Source organism: Pyxicephalus adspersus, chromosome W (genome assembly GCF_032062135.1).
Source record: "Pyxicephalus adspersus chromosome W, UCB_Pads_2.0, whole genome shotgun sequence".
Classification (NCBI taxonomy): Eukaryota; Metazoa; Chordata; class Amphibia; order Anura; family Pyxicephalidae; genus Pyxicephalus; species Pyxicephalus adspersus.
The window spans coordinates 11,147,646-11,164,913 of NC_092870.1; the positions used below are offsets into that span (position 1 = coordinate 11,147,646).

The 17,268-nt window shown below is 39.4% G+C and overlaps 1 protein-coding gene across 8 annotated transcripts in view; it reads right to left on the reverse strand.

Annotated features, from left to right (window-relative positions):
- LOC140342820 (constitutive coactivator of PPAR-gamma-like protein 2) overlaps positions 1–17,268 on the reverse strand; it is a 107,533-nt gene that overhangs the window by 37,938 nt on the left and 52,327 nt on the right. For 4 of the 8 annotated variants that reach the window (XR_011923164.1, XR_011923163.1, XM_072429175.1 and 1 more), the window contains 8 exons: positions 13,522–13,801; positions 13,266–13,437; positions 9,466–9,715; positions 9,267–9,381; positions 8,953–9,162; positions 3,713–3,914; positions 3,481–3,619; positions 794–854 (listed from right to left, as the gene is read on the reverse strand). Coding sequence is in view for 6 of the 8 variants with exons in the window: in XM_072429175.1 (XP_072285276.1) it covers positions 794–854; positions 3,481–3,619; positions 3,713–3,914; positions 8,953–9,162; positions 9,267–9,381; positions 9,466–9,715; positions 13,266–13,437; positions 13,522–13,801 (1,429 nt within the window). In the remaining 2 variants the exon portion in view is untranslated. The remainder of the gene's footprint in view (positions 1–793; positions 855–3,480; positions 3,620–3,712; positions 3,915–8,952; positions 9,163–9,266; positions 9,382–9,465; positions 9,716–13,265; positions 13,438–13,521; positions 13,802–17,268) is intronic. The other 4 variants (XM_072429174.1, XM_072429178.1, XM_072429179.1 and 1 more) reach the window with 4 other exon arrangements.

The following is a 17,268-nucleotide window of genomic DNA, read 5'->3' on the forward strand; positions in this document are numbered from 1 at the left end:
CCCTGACTAACCTTTCTGCCACCTTATTTAACTGTCCCACCCCCCTCTGTCCTAGTTTAAATATCTCTCCACCATTCTTCTAAATCTTTTCCCTAGCACAGCAGACCCCATTCCGTTTAGGTGCAAACCATCTCTGGCATACAGGTTGTACCCCAATGAAAAGTCAGCCCAGTGCTCTATGAACCCAAACCCTTCCTTTTGCATCAGGACTTAAGCCATGTTTTTAGCTGCCTTTCCTGTGTTGCGTATAGCACAGGGAATATTCCAGAGAACATAACCTTGGAGGTCCTTTCCTTAATCTTGAAACCTAGTTCTTTAAACTGATTTTTAAGGATCCCCCATCTTCCATCTATCCTGTCATTGGTTCCAACAGGGACCAAGACAGCTGGGTCATGCCCAGCCCCTCCCAGTAATTTGTCCACTTGGTTCACCACATGCTGAACCCTGGCACCAGGGAAACAGCAAACCATTCGGTTAGGAGGTCCATGCGACAAACTCTCTCATCAGTCCTACTGATCATAGAATCCCCTATGACAACCAATTGTCTTTTCCTCCCTGCATTTCCCTCCCCACCACTACTGGATGGGCTGCTCTCCGGGCTGTTAGGGGTAGCAGTAACATGTAGAGTTGCCACCACTGGGTCTGCCACCTGCACATCTTCACATAACTTTGCAAATATATTAGGGTGCTCAAACACAGGGCTGGCCTTCCTTTTCTGGGTGCCCCAACCACTATCTGTAAAAAAAACATACAGATCACATTAAGCACACAGCTATGGTATAATAATTCATACCTGCTTGCTCACATTTTTGTGTGCTTTTGCAGTTTTATTAGCAGCAGGATCTCTTCCATGCCTAGCAAAAAGACAGAGGGAATCAGCTTTGCTCTTTTGCAGATAGCCATCACAGTTTATCATCCCAAAAAGTATTTTAGATAGTTTCTAACATATTGATTATAACCCTGCCACATCCCAGAACAAACACGTCAAAATTTTTTTCATCAAAACTCCTAGTCAGAAACTCCTGGTCAGACATCGGTAGTCATCCAAAAAAATTGTATAATAATTGTAAAATATTTATAATAATCAGTTTACCTTAAAAATAAACACACAATTATCAAATAGTCACCAACAGTAAAACTCTAAATTGTTTGTTTATTCACCATTAAAATATCTTCCTAAAAATCAAAAGCTAATACACCACTTCTCTCAAGTGTATTCTCAATTAGCCCATAAATTACCAATTAGCCAATAAACACTACTGGTATATGGGGGCTGAAGGTATAATGATGTATGAATGAGAACACATTTATAAATGCTTTTATGCATTTCTACTTTTTGATATATATTATACTTATATATACATACACACACACACACACACACACACCCACACAAGTATTTGCACAAGGGGTTGTATATGTAGTAGTATTGGATTTTTTTTGGCAAAAAACACTATACCTAATTGAGAATACATGTGGTGTATTAGCTTTTGAATTTTAGGAGGATATTTTAATGGAACAGTGTTGGGTGCTTTTTTTGAACAAACAATTCTGAGTTTTACTGGTTTTTACTAATTATGGCTTTTTAATAATTGTATGTTTATTTTAAACCAGTATAAAGGTTTATTGACACATTTTTTTGGATGACTACCGTTGTCTGACCAGCTTGGAATCTGTGCAATTGCCGCTTGCTCTCTTTCTGGTTTCCTGCCACTTGTTGAGGGGATTACAAAAGACGTGAGGCAGATTTGAAATATCTGAATGTAAGTGTATTGTTAAAAAATGGTTTGTTACTAAGTAGTGTTCAGTCACAGCTGATCCGATGTTTTGAATGCAATTGTAAATCTACTCCTGAAGAAGTTGACTGGATCCACGAAACGTGTTGAGAAACAACAGGAAAGATTGAGATTTATATTAAAAAAAATAACGTAAAAAAACATCAGCGTATATAGTTATCACATTATTAAAAACATTGTTGAAATTTTTTAGTTAAATGTAATGCAATAAATGTATGAAATTACTTAAAAGTCCCGAGTTGTTTTGATGATAAAAAAAATGACATATCTATCAAAGTAGTATTTATTATTCCATTTTTTATGGGCTCTATTTTAAACACAATATCATTTTGAAATTGCAGGAGATAATGTCTTTTTATCAAGATATTTTACATTAATCGAAAATGTAACACAGAAAAAATAATGCAAAGATAAAAATCTTAGGTGCAATTTTATTGTACACTCCCAACCTGCCAGCACACACCGCTCAATATAGCTTGAACCCCCCTTTAATTAAACAAAAGACATTAAATCTTATGTGTGGTACGTACTCTGTGACACTACTGTGTTATATAGTACACAGCACATGTATCATTGACTGTATCATACATATAGGGAGCATGGCCAAAAATTCTACAGTAGTACAAACCACATGCCCAACGTCTCCTGTGAAGGTAGATCTACACAGTAAAACAAATGTGGGTCTGTTGTACAAGCCAGCAATGTTGGGAAATTAAGGTTATGTTTGCATAGATAGCTATAACAAAAAATGGATTGGGGGGAGTAAGTGGCAGGACACATCTAATCTTTTTATAAGCTTTAACCCCCCTAGCGGTAATCCCGAGTGTGACTCGGGGTGGCTTTTACATGCAAAAAGCAGTAATCCCGAGTCACACTCAGGGTAACTTTAAGAGCCCCCCTTACCTTTGCCCCACGCTCCAGCTGCGATCCGATGGTCCTGCTGTGATGTCGGGGCGCCGGTCCATCGGGGGGCGTGGCTGGGCGGGAAATTTAAAAGCAGATTACTGAGTAATCTGCTTTTAAATACCACCCGGGTCCCGGCCACGCAAAATAAATAAATATAATTATCATACCCTGGAGTTAATCCTAAGAATTACAGGCCCACAATATAAACAAAAATTTCTATGCAAAAAAAATAGGATCACTTTTTGCATCAAAAAACTGACAGAATTAGAACACTAGGGGGGTTAAAGCACCACAATTACTAAAAACTGGTGATCAAAATGCTAAATAAGCAATTGTTTCAATTTTTCTTCCATTAAGAATGAATGTTGGAAAATTTCAAGTGCCAAGTGAAAACTCAACATCCATTTCCTGCGTAAAGACCCTGGCTTGCCCTCATTATATCCTGACTACTCTAAGTAGGCATTAAGAAATGCTAAACTGAATGCCAGCAAGCAGTATTTCTCCCTTCTTTCTTCTGTCTGAAATATGCCAAGTAAATTTCTCTATGTGATCTAAGGATAAATAAGCAGTATTTCTCCCTATTTTCTGTCTTAAATGTGCCAAGTAAATTTCTCAATGTGATCTAAGGATAAATACATCATCTGACAAACAGAACTTAAAGTCAAATGCAACACATGAATACAACAAAATCACTAGAATTTCTTGCATATAACAGTGCAAAATGCAAACAAGTTATTTCACACCGAGCCTGCTACATGTTTGTCAACATCATACTTACCCTTTTCCTGCACCCCCAACTGAGATCACCTGCATTCCAATAGTTCCCCGGCCATGGGAAGGTTTACTGCCTGCCCACTGACCAACAATCATACCAGCTATCTCCAGGTTGCCCCCTTGTGGTGGAATAGGATGAACACCTGCATAGATTGTAAAACATTAACCGGATGCTAAAATTTGCACACCAATTCAACAATTGGTACACTAATTGTAAGAAAAAGTACAACACACACCTGAAAAACCTCTGTTTCTTCCTGGAGGAGGTGGGGGCATGGAACCCATGGTTCTAGGATGTAGTGGAACAGGGTAAAAGGGTGGCATCATGGGTGGCATGAAAGGTGGTGGTGGCAGAAGTGGCGGAGGAGGTTGGCGGTTTAGATTGATCCCCTCCAAGATACTCTGTCTCATCTTCTCCACTTTGGCTGCCTGTTCTACCTGCATAGTTACATAGTAGGTTAGGTTGAAAAAAAGACATAAGTCCATCAAGTTCAACCACTAGGAAAATAGAGTTATCCCAGATATAAAACCCTCTAATACACAGCTGGACCAGAGAAAGGCAAAAAAAACCCTGGTACAATTTGCTTCAACAGGGGAAAAAAATCCTACCTGATTCCATAAGGCAATCGGATGTTCCCTGGATCAACATTCACTGTTATTTTTACTTTAAAGTCTTAATACCCAGTTATATTCTGTGCTTCTAGAAATCATCCAGCTTTTCTCTTAAAGCAATCTATAGTAGTTGCTGAAACTGCTTCCTGAAGGAGCCGATTCCACATTTTCACCGACCTTGTGAAAAATCCCTTCCTTATCCGGAGCTTAAACTTCTTTTCCTCCAGACGCAAAGAGTGCCTTCTTGTTCTTTGTAATGATCTCAAAGTGAATAATTGGGAAGAGAGTTCTCTATATGGACCATTTATATATATTTATACAAGGTGGTTATATCCCCCCTTAAACGTCTCTTCTCAAGCGAGAATAGATTCAGTTCAGCTAATCTCTCCTCATAGCTAAGCTCCCCTATTCCTTGTATTAGTTTATTGCCTTTCTCTGCACCCTCCCTCCAATTCCACAATGTCCTTTTTGTGAACTGGGGCCCAAAACTGGACTGCATAATCCAGATGTGGTCTGACCAATGCTTTGTACAGGGGCAGAATTATGTCTCCATCTCTGCAGTCTATTCCTCTTTTAATACAGGAAAGTACTTTGCTAGCTTTAGATACTGGGGCTTGGCATTGCATGCTGTTATTAGGTCTATGATCTACTGGAACCCCCAGATCCCTTTCCATCTCTGACCCCCACAAATGTATTCCCCCTACACAATATGAAGCATGCATGTTATTAGCTCCCAAGTGCATAACTCTACATTTATCTATATTAAATGTAATTTGCCACTTGGCTGCCCAAATTAAACAGTACATCCAGGTCTGCTTATAGATTATAGACATCCTGTATGGACTTAATTCCATTACATAGTTTCGTGTCATCTGCAAACAGAGAAATGGTACTTTTAATCCCTAACTCTATATCATTTATAAAGATGTTAAACAGTAAAGGTCCCAACACTAAACCCTGGGGTACACCACTAATAACCTTAGACCATTCAGAGTATGAATCATTAATTACAACTCTCTGGATGCGGTCTTTAAGCCAGTTCTCTATCCATTAACAGATTGGCTTTTTCAAACCTATCGACCCTAACTTGCATATTAACCGCCTGTGGGGTACAGTGTCAAATGCTTTAGCAAAGTCCAAGTACACTATATCAACTGCTATTCCACTGTCTACCTATTTACTTACTTCCTCATAAAATGAGAGTAAATTTGTTTGACAACGTCGGTCATTTTTAAAGCCAAGCTGACTATCACATATTATTTTTTTCTAGCAAAACTTCTCTATGTGGTTCTTTATCAAACTCTCTAGAATCTTTCCTACTATGGAAGTTAAACTAACCACTCTGTAGTTACCTCGTAATGACTTAGCTCCCTTTTTAAGGATTTGAAATAATGGCTTTGAAATAACCGAGCTCAGCTCTTTGATGACACGTGGATGTAATCCATCAGGTCCTGGCGCTTTGTCAACCTTAATTTTTCCCAGCTGTTTCTCAATCATATCAATTCTGAGCCATTGTAACTCATTTAAGGCAGTGACATTGCTATTATGAATTTGAACTTGAGCTCTGCCAATTTTCCTATGTGTACACAGAGGTAAAAAAAAAGTGTTTAGTAGATCTGCCTTTTCTTTATTCCCAGTTACCAACCCAGTAAACATCCTTTAAGGGGCCTACATGCTCAGATCTGATCTTTTTGCTATTAATATATTTAAAAAAAATTGGAGGGTTTGACTTACTTTCCTTTGCAATCTGTCTTTCATTTTGAAGTTTTGCACATTTTATCTCCTTTTTACATCTTTTGTTATATTCTTTATAGTTTTCAAATGATGAAGGTGATCCTTCTTTTTTTTTTGGAATGCCCTTTTCTTGTTCCTTAAGGCTTTTTTAACATCAGCTGTGAGCCATATAGGTTTTGATTTTAGCCTTTTAAACTTATTACCCATTGGAATAACATTTTCAGTGTGCTTTTGTAGCAAAGACTTTTGTAGAACAGAAGAAACATTCCCATTTCTGTTCTGTGTTCTTTGAGGACAATATTGTCTCCCAGTCCAAGTCACAGAGAGCCGCCCTTCATAATGGAAAATGTGCTTTCTTAAAATTAAATGTTTTTATCTTGTTTTTGCTTCCTGTTTACAGCTTACATTAAATGAAATCATATTATGGTCACTGCTACCCAGATTCTCTTTTATATGCACATTTGTTATAAGCTCTGCATTGTTAGAAAGAACTAGGTCCAGCAAAGTATAATTTCTAGTTGGGGCTTCTATAAACTGTACCATAAAATGATCTTGTATTAAATTCACAAATGTCCTCCCTTTTGCTGGTCCTGTAGTGCCATTACTCCAGTCAATGTCCAGGTAGTTAAAATCTCCCACTCTTCCACTTTTTGCTGCTTTTTCTATCTGTGCTAGTAGTTGATTCTCTATTTCTTCTATTGGCAGACTCCAATAATTAATTGTATGTTATTCAACTCCACCCATAATGCCTCAACCTCATCGCTTGTTCCATCCAAAATTTTCTCTTTCACATTCACGGTCAGATCACTTCTCACATACAGACAGACACCACCACCCTTTTTATTTGACTCATTTCTTTACGAAAGAGAGTATACCCAGGAATATTGACAGCCCAGTGATGCGAAGAACAAAGCCAGGATTCAGCAATGCCAACTAAGTCATAATTCTCCTCACTCATTAAGGCTTCCAACTCCCCTATCTTGTTTGCTAGACTTCCAGCATTGGTGAACAGGCTCTTTAAACCATTTCTGCATTTACCATCATTGTTTGCCAAATCCTTTTGTTTTTCAGTACAACTGGTACTGCACAATCCAATGTTTGTTTGTAACATGGGAAGCTCCTTACAATTATCCATAACGCTCCCCCAACTATCCCAAATCCACCCTCCACTAGTGTCTGACCTCTGACTAACCTGACTAACTAACTCCCCCATCCCCCTCTGTCCTAGTTTAAATATCCCTCCACCATTCCCCTAAATCTTTCCCCTAGCACAGCAGACCCCCTTTCATTTAGGTGCAAACCATCTCTGGCATACAGGTTGTACCCCAATGAAAAGTCAGCCCAGTGCTCTATGAACCCAAACTCTTCCCTTCTACAGCAGGACTTAAGCCATGGTTTAGCTGTCTCAGCTCCCTCTGCCTTTCCTGTGTTGCGCATGGCACAGGCAATATTTCAGAGAACATAGCCTTGGAGGTCCTTTTCTTCAACTTGAAACCTAGTTCCCTAAACTGATTTTAAAGGATCCCCCATCTACCATCTATATTGTCATTGGTTCCAACATGGACCAAGACAGCTGGGTCCTGTCCAGCCCCTCCCAGTAATTTGTCCACTCGGTCCTCCACATGCCGAACCCTGGCCCCAGGGAGACAGCAAACCATTCGGTTGAAGGGATCTGGGTGACAAACTATTCTATCCATCCTCCTGATCATAGAATCCCCTATGACTACCAGTTGTCTTTTCCTTCCTGCATTTCCCGCCCCACCAATACTAGATGCGCTGCTCTCCCGGCTGTTAGGGGTGGCAGTAACATGTAGAGTTGCCACCACTGGGTCTGCCACCTGCACATCTTCACATAACTTTGCAAACATGTTGGGGTGCTCAAACACAGGGCTGGCCTTCCTTTTCTGGGAGCCCCTACCACTCCCCTTAGTTATATTAACCCAACTCCCTACATGTTCATCCTTATTAACCTCTCCACCCTCCACATGTAAGCCATTACCTGACTGCTCAGTGAGCAGGAGACCCCTCTCAAGGTGATCCAGTGATTTCAGTGTTGCAATGCGCTTCTCCAGCTCTCTAATGCGAGATACCAGAAAGGTGACTTGCTCACATTTGTCACAGCGGTATTCACCTAGGAGCTGTTTGTGGTTACTATAAGGATTTAACTCCTTTTGTTTTCAAACTCCACTTGATTAACAATCCACTTGTTTTACCAGCCAAGTGTGAGCAAGCTCAAGGTGAGTCTGCCAGGAACTAAAATCACCTGTGAAACCTTGACCACCCCCCTTAGATGTCAGCAAGGAAAAAAAGGCTATTTAAAACAAAAACTGACGATCAAGCAAGTGCAGTGAAAGAAATACATAAAACTACAGAAAAGACCAATTGATGCTTTACTTTTTAACATTTTTTAAAACCTTCCTTAGCAAGACAGACTGGTCATCATCAAGAGCCACACATTAAACCCTATGGAGAAACAAACAGTAGGAAGTGGAATCACTCTATATTAGAACAGGTGTCTAGATTCACTTTCTAAATAAAAACAGCACAACCATTCATTCCAATCTTAGAAGGTGCAGAAAAATAGGAAAATGTACATTAACATTTAGCTCCTTTTCTTTGAACTATCAAAGGTCTTCAGGCTTTCAAAATATTGTTCTCAGTGCATTACTTTGCAGCCTGCAAAAATAGTTTTTAGTGTCACAGGGATAGAATTTCTGACCAGATGTCAGACAGCAGAGTTCTGGGATCAGAATCTGTGGTCTTCCTAGTACCACCAAAGCAGTAGGAGCAGGGGAAAGACATAGAGCTCATGTTGATCCAGGGACATTCACAAACTGGATATCTTCTTCTAAAAGTATTTAAAAATGCGGTAAATAGCCACAAACCTGACCACAGCTAGGTAAGTATGTTTTATTGCAGAAGGGTCTGTCTGCCCCTTTCTGCAATAAAGGCCTGCCTGATTCTGGATGACAACAAAATTGCAGCACAATTGGTTTGTTCCTGGTGTCGATTCTCTGTTACAGTTTGACTATAGATTCTCTTCACATAACTTGGTATAAAACTGGAATTACAAAGCTATTGTTTAGCAGGAACTTAAGTTCCGTACATCTTACCACTACCGATTTCTTACCTGACCATCACAAAGATCAATTAAAGGTGCTTTCTCCCTTCCTGCTCGGTTCAGCTTGCTCTGGAACAGCTTCCCATCAAAGTAAATCCAGGGACAGCAGTGCTCCCAGGGAACAGGCTGACCGCAGGCATCATTGGCAAATAGTGCAGTGTCCACTCCACTCATGAAGATAGCTGCGAGCTGCACACCCCGGGCATCCAGTTTCTCAATCTGATCAGTGAAGACAAGAATTATAGGTAATTTACAGTAAATATGTTCTATGGAAAAAATGTAAATGATTTAAACAAAATCTATTTTTACAAATGACCACCTACCTTAAGCTCCTGTAGCTGGTCTGGCTCATAAAGTTGTGCAGATACAGCCTGTGCTAGAAATGCATCCAGCTCATGCCTAAGTAATATTCTTTCCCCAGGCCACTGCATCATGTACCTGCAAATAAAGAACACACTGACTCTGCACCATTTAGAGGGAACCATAGACTTTAAAACCTAAAGATATGCTGGCTTTTCTTACCGCAGCACGCAGCACATGAGGAGGAGATGCGTGGGCACATTAGCTGGGTTCAACATGCTCGGCATGTCTGACTTCATACAGGCCAGAAAAGCTCTCATTCGGCGTTTTTTATCCTCTACAGCTTTACCAAGCCACAGTTTCTTTAGGTTAGGACAAGTCCATTCTCTGAAAGTCAAGGCTGATACCAACTCTGGAGTCTGCGGTGACTTCCCTTTATAAGCAGACCATTCCTTAATTATCACTGGTGGAACTGAAAAGGGCAAAAACCAAATCACAAAAAATTAGAATGCTTTCTTTCAGTAAGTGGGAAGCCATATTTTGTAGTTCTGCGCCAGTGCAGAAAACTGGTCAAAAAGCCCTACAAAGGCCATATGAGATTTTGTTATTTCAGATGGAATACAAGGGTACCAAAACCCCAATAATTTAAGAAATCCCCACACTCAACAAGCTCAGAGTTTAGGAAACAGGATATTTTCCAAGGTCTACAGGAAAACACAGATTTTAAGTGAATTATTAATATTATTATTAATAAACAGGATTTATATAGCACCAACATATTAGACAGTGCTGTACATTAAATATGGGTTGCAAATGACAGACGAATACAGACAGTGACACAGGAGGAGAGGACCCTGCCCCAAAGAGCTTATAAATAAAAGTCACTATTAAGAAGTCTATTCATGTGTTGGCTCTCTTTCTCAACTATGTTGTTGAATTACAAAAATTACCAGTTTCTTCTTTCTTATGAGTTGAGACAACAGCATTATTCACAGGCAGCTTTCTCTTAGCACTGCCCCCTCATGTGCACATGCTCCGTGGTCAGTCTAATGCACATTATGCTTATGCATGGAGTCCTATATACAGTTAGGTCCATAAATATTTGGACAGAGACAACTTTTTTTCTAATTCTGGTTCTGTACGTTACCACAAATAATTTTAAATGAAACAACTTGGATGCAGTTGAACTGCAGACTTTAAGCTTTAATTCAGTGGGTTGAACAAAAAGATTGCATAAAAATGTGAGGAACTAAAGCCTTTTTTTACACAATCACTTCATTTCAGGGGCTCAAAAGTAGCTGGTAGAATCCAAAGTGAAACAGTATTGTCTCTTGTATCTGCATCTCTTGAAACAGCTACGGAGAAAATAGTTAAGCCATAAGCATCAAAATGACTAAAGATGGAAGACTAACCTTGATCTGAGCACAACATTTCCTAAAGCAGATACTCGAGCTGCTGCAGTGGCGTGTCCTGACTCAATAAGCAACTAGGCCAAAATGCCCACTTCCAAAGCTTATTATCAATGCAATGTGCACCACCACAGCAATGCAACGTGAAATCAAGACAAATAACCCAGAGAAGGAAAGTAATACTGCAGGGCCATGCTCCCCCTCAGTGTCAACAGCACTTGCGAGAAAACAGCTACAGAGAGATATCATATACAAATTAATTCACTCTTTTTCCCCCATTGGCAGAATGGGGGAAACTGGAACTGGCCCTGTGTATAATACATTTAGTCAGGTAAATCATCTACCTGCAAAAACCTAAAGGAAAATAAAAACTGAATGAATTTGGAAAATGCCAGAATTATATAGAAGACATCCTTAAAGTGTATAGAAATGAAAAAAATGCATAAAGAATTGAGTAATACATGAACATCCATGTTTTATCCCTTTAAAACTAGGGCAAGTAAATATATACAGGTGCATCTCAATAAATGATTAGAAATCACATATCTGTATTAAAAAAAGATTTTTGATACAGATATGTATGTCCATGTACGCACTCAATACTTGGTTAGGGTTCCTATTGCATGAATTACTGCATCAATGCAGCGTGGCATGGAGGTGATCAGCCTGTGGCACTCCTGAGGTGTTATGGAAGCCCAGGATGCTTTGATAATGGCCTTTAACTCGTCTGTATTTTTGGGTCTGGTGTCCTATCTTATGGGGTTTAGGGCAGATGGGTTTGCTGGCGAATCAAGACCAGTGATACCATGGTCAATAAACCAGGTATTGCTACTTTTGGCAGTGTGGGCAGAGGTCAAGTCCTTCTAGAAAATGAAATCAGAATCTCCATAAAACTTTTCAGCAGAGGGAAGCATGGAGTGTTCTAAAATTTCGTGGAAAGCGGCTGCACTGACTTTGGACTTGATAAAACACAGTGGACCAACACCAGCAGATGACATGGCTCCCCAAATCATCACTGACTATGAAAACTTCACACTTGGCCTCAAGCAACTTGGATTCTGTGCCTGTCCACTTTTACTGCAGACCTGGGACCTTAATTTTCAAATGAAATGCTGTGCTTCACAATCCTCTCAAGGCTGCGGTTATCCCAGTTGCTGGTGCACCTTTTTTTGACACTTTTCCCTTCCATTAATATGCTTGGATGCAGTACCCTGTAAAAATCCAGTTCCTTTAGCAATGACATTTAGAGGCTTATCCTCCTTGTGGAGGGGGTCAATAACTGTCTTCTGGAAAACTGTCAAGTCAGCACTCTTCCCCATGATTGTGTGGCCTACTGAACAAGACTGAGAGTACACCTAAAGGCTCGGGACACCTTTGCATGTGTTTTGTGATAATTAACTGAGTGGTATGATACACCATGAGTCTACCATCTTGAACTTTTTCACAATTTTCTGAAATACTTATTTTTAGGTTTTTATTACCTGTAGGTTATATTCAGCAAAATAAAAAAAAATAACCACCTGAAATATATCACTGTGTGTGTAATGAATCTATAATAATATTTGCATTTCAATTTTGAATTAGGTTACTGAAAAATAAATGAACTTTTCCATGATATTCTTATTTTTTTTTAGATCCACCTGTATACCTGTGCCCATAGCGCCATAGTTTAGGCTTTGTTGAAATTAAATGTTTAACAGCACTGTCACCCATTTATTGGCTTACACTTTTAACTCGCCCCTTTGTTCCTTTCCATATGCACAATTTAAATTATTTTCTATAAAAGCAATGCTAATGCCTAAATTTCAAACAGCCTATCCACACACTGCATATGGAGAAGTTCTTCGGAGATTTGGGGTATGTCTGAGGCAGTAGGAATGGAACTCCTCATCAGTTGCCCCTGCAAATTTTTTTTTACAAGCCTGGTAATGATATTACATGGAATATTAGGAACAATTTATCACTAAAGAAAAAACAATTATATTGGGACATGAATTAAAGAGGAAGAGAGGTTTTCACAGAAATTTGAGTAACAACCGAGGATAAACTTTCGGCTTCCCAGTGCTCTGCCTTTAAGGATGGAGCTTATATTCCAAATTATTCAGTTTCATATATGTTGTAAAAACACTATTCATAAACAGCAATCTAAGTGCAAAGTTACATAGAAGTCAAATATCTTCATTTCTAAGGAGCTACACATGTAAACATTAAGGTCTTTCATAGGGTTATCATTTCTTTTACTTGTTTTTGACAGTCAATAGCACTGCCGTTCAAAGACCTCTGAACAAGACAGTTGTACTGTAGTTTGATGATGCGGCAGCTACCAAATATTTGGAGACAACTATGCAACTAAACAGAGGGGCTGACAGCAAAACAGCAGACAAAAATATCCTGATGAAGATCCCATTTTAGATAAGACTGCTTAGCAGAACAAAAGGACTTATAGGGACTAAGAAAAAAAGGACTAGCTTAGACAAGAAAATCCACAATGCATACAACACTCTTTTTGACACAGTTGCTAAATGTTTTCAAGTGAAAAACGCATAGAATACACACACATAAAGAACATAAAACTACATAAGATTACAAAAAAGCACACATATGTTCCCTTACCATCCACTGGCAGATGCCTGCGCATGGCTAGTCGCTCATGCCACTTCTGAGTCTCAGCCAGGCTGAATAAGACTCCATATACATATTGGCGTGCTGGGCGGAAAAAAATGGTGGCTGGAGGGAGATCAGTGTTGCATTCATCCTCTATGCACACTGGCAATTTAATCTCACCCTATAGGAAGAAGAATTTCTATGGTAACAACTGCAAACACAATAAAATCCCTGAAGTTCTAACATAATTTTGAATGGTGCAAACCTTGGTAAGGACATGGTAGATGTATGGGTACATGAGACCCCGACGATGTCTATGCTCTGCCACTCGTAATACTTCAGGAGCCACATGAGGTAAAGGTGGCGTGGTGATATCCATGTGGTTTCTGGTTGCCATGGACAGCAGGGATGGAATCTGCGATTCATGTTGCCCTATATTTTTCTGAGATTCTCCAGATCCAGACTGATGGCCCCAGTTGTGTGACATTTTATTTCCAGAGGACTCCTCCCAATTAGTCCTGTGATGTTGAGCATCTGTGACATGGCTGTATGATAAAGAAGTAGTCAAACATCACAAAGGCACAACATAGTCATCAAAGAATCTTTTAGAGCAGGGGTGCCCAATCTATGGCCAGTGGGCCACATCCGGCCTACAGAGCTGTCAGATCCAGCTCTCTCCCCATTCTCTCTCTGCTTGTTGTCTTGTGAGGGATGGGGCGCTCGCATTTCCTAAGTTTCTTTATGACCACGATTTTCAACTAGTGTGCTGTGAGAGATCTTCAGGTGTGTGGTGGGAAATTATCCAAGTTAGGGGTGGATCGCCATGGCTACGTGAGTCCATGGCGGAGCCCTGGCTAAGTTCTGGCACCGCCCACTCATGTCAGCTAAGGTTGCCATAGTTCCTCGCTTGTGGTAGTACAGGACCCGTAGTGTGACAAAGGAATACAGAGACTGCTCTCTCTCTCTTGTTGGGTGAGTCATAATGCACCTTAGCTAGAACTTTTCTTATGTATATTCTTTTAAATTGAAGGCATATACTTGTTTCTTTCCATGTATCCAGTATCTTGATTTTAACTTTCATGGGATCTAAATATACACTACTTTTTTTGTAGAGTGGCTGCTACATGTCACCTGACAAATATTTGACAAAGGCTTTAAAGCCATTTTTTTCTAGCATTTTTGCTCAGATCAATATTTGGTATAACATGTTACTGGGTACTGAAGAATACATGCACCATTCCAGAATATACCTAAATGGAATTCAGATTTACATTCCATTAACAGACAAGAATGAAGAGTGCAAAAATATACCTACTAAAATATGATACAGTTTGCACAAAATGTGTTGCACTCTATTATTTTAAAGCTTAGCAGCTTTTTAGCAAGTCCTGTGTTACAAATAATAGAAAAAGAGAAGGTGATGGACTTTAAAGGCAAATATATATATATATATATATATATATATATATATATATATTTTGAGAAGGTGAGAGTTTTTAGGGTCACAAAACCCTAACCCTAAAAAAGCCCTATTGTTAGAGATAGAACACCCTTTGTATGGCTCTTTAAAAGGCGTTTAGGTGATGATTCCTAGGTGTTAGGAGAAAACAGATATTTGTATTGTTATGCTGCTCATGGTATTCTAATTATTATCCAGTAGATAAGGTGATTAAAAATATATATATGATAGTGCTAGAGTTGCCCAATAATAGTATGAGTAGTATTCAAAACGAGTACACATGATTAACTATTAATGTAATAAAATGTTCAATAGGTGGCACCAGATTTACATGGTAGGAATAAATGTAATATGGAGTACTAAAGTGAGTTACAATATGTTGTGGTGAACATAGGATAATAAAATGTAACAATACCTTAGTAGCAACATTTTTACGTAATATATAGGTCGTAGCATGTAGGAGCTTTGAGATCGGGGGATAAGAAAGTTTATTACCATGTTATAGTCGTTGAAGATAGAATAGTAATTGTTAAGTATCCATTATAGAGATTATTGGTAATTAATCCTACCTGGTAGTGCATTCTATATTTGTGCTCCGATAAAAGATGATAGGTCTACCCATATATGCAGCAGTGTGTTAGCTGGGGAGTGGTGTCTACATGATATGCAGTACTATGTTTGCTGAAAGGCAATATTGAAATAGTAATTGCTAGGGAATAACCTTCCCTATGTTATGTGGTATGCATAATGAAGATAATAGCATAAAAAGTTTCTACCTTACTTTTATGTGGTGGTATAGTGGTGGGCCGTGGGTAGCTGTCCAAAGGAGGACTGGTCTACCCGCGGCTCGTCCTTAAATGGGTTAGTGTGGGTTGCGCACACGCGGTGAGCCTGCTTGTAATTGTTTAGGGAAGGGCAGCTTCCGCCCTTCGAAAGGAGATACGCATGCGCTGGTAAGGCGGGCGGAGGAGGTCTAGTCTGGCTCACGGAGCGAGATGTGCAGAGGTTCAACACATCTCCTCCACGGCCATCCCCCATTAGCCCCCGTCCGCTCACATGTTGAAGTAGATAAGTGTGTGGGTTTAGACTATTAGAAAAACTATAGGTTTTTTTAATGTGTGGCTGTCGGCGTTTACATAAAGGGGAACTCCATCTGGAATCAGAGCTGGATATGAATACTCCTGAAGGGAGCTCAACATAATTTAATAATTTATACTTGTGACTTTAAAAGGGTAATTATTACTAGTCAAAGTAATACATGAATAATTATTTCATATCGTCGCCATAAAAGGAATAAATGAAATTGGAACATAAATCACTGGTGGATATAGTGGTGGATATAAGTGATAGAAAGTATCACGTAGGTGACGAATGGTGACAAATATTCGAAAGTTAGGGATAAGTGTTGTTAGGGTGATTATAGTGGAAAAGGTCTGAAAGAGAGTATGTCATTGAGTCCGTGGCATTCAGGGAGAAGATCCATTTTGCTTCAGAGCGAAGCAGAATGTTGTCTAGATCTCCGCCTCTTGGGTTGGGCGAAATTTGCTCCAAGGCTGTGAAGTGAATACATTTTACAATGAAGTTGTGGCATGTGCCTACATGATGGCTAATTGGGATCATCATTTTTCCTGTTCTAATTTGTGTACACATGTTCTTAAATTCTTTTTCAGAATGCTTTTCGTCTTTCCTATATAGAAGTGGCTGCACGTACATGAGATCATGTATATGACCCGTTGATGAGCAGTCAATCCGTTGTTTGAGCTTGTGTATTTCTTTGTTGGGGAGTTAAATGGTGGGTTGTTCCCTGATCCAGGGACATTGGCTGCATTTCCCGCATTTGTAAACCCCTGTAGGTAGATTTGAGGGGTCAAGTTCCACGTTGGCCTATGGCCCTGATTTATCAATGGAATGCGCGTACGCTCAACGTGCGTATGTACGTGCCGGTCGGCAAGCTCTATTCCCGCGATTTGGGCCCGTGTTCTAGTAAACTCGCCTGCTGGTTTCCTGCAAAAATGAGCAAAGATCCTAAATACGCCAATTTAGGCGATTAATTTTTAGCTGCGCGATTCAGGAGCAGATGTTAAACTCAATGGTGAGGTGATAGCAATTGATTAGCGCACACCTGCGGCATGTTCTGTGCACATCCCCAGTCCATTTTACAGGGCAGTTTGAATCTTTAATGCTTGATCAGTTTTTGTGTAAGTGCTTCTTTTTTATGTTACATTCTACTCAATCACAAACTTGCTTCATTTATAGTTACATTTGTTGCACTTGTTGTTTTGATACTTTTTCTTTCGGTTGCAACACTGCAAACTAATTTCTAGCAAGCTGGATAGCACTTTCAAAATATGTAGCACTTTCAAAAATATCATCACACAATAGTATGAATGTAACAAAATATGTGAACAAACATTTGTGACCTGATTAAAATTTCATTCTAGTTTGACTTTAAATATTTTAGTAAAGGATTATAGGCAAACATTAAAATACATGTAATACATGTATTAAGGAACATGTAGTGATTTCACTTGTGTATGTCAAAATACATTTAAA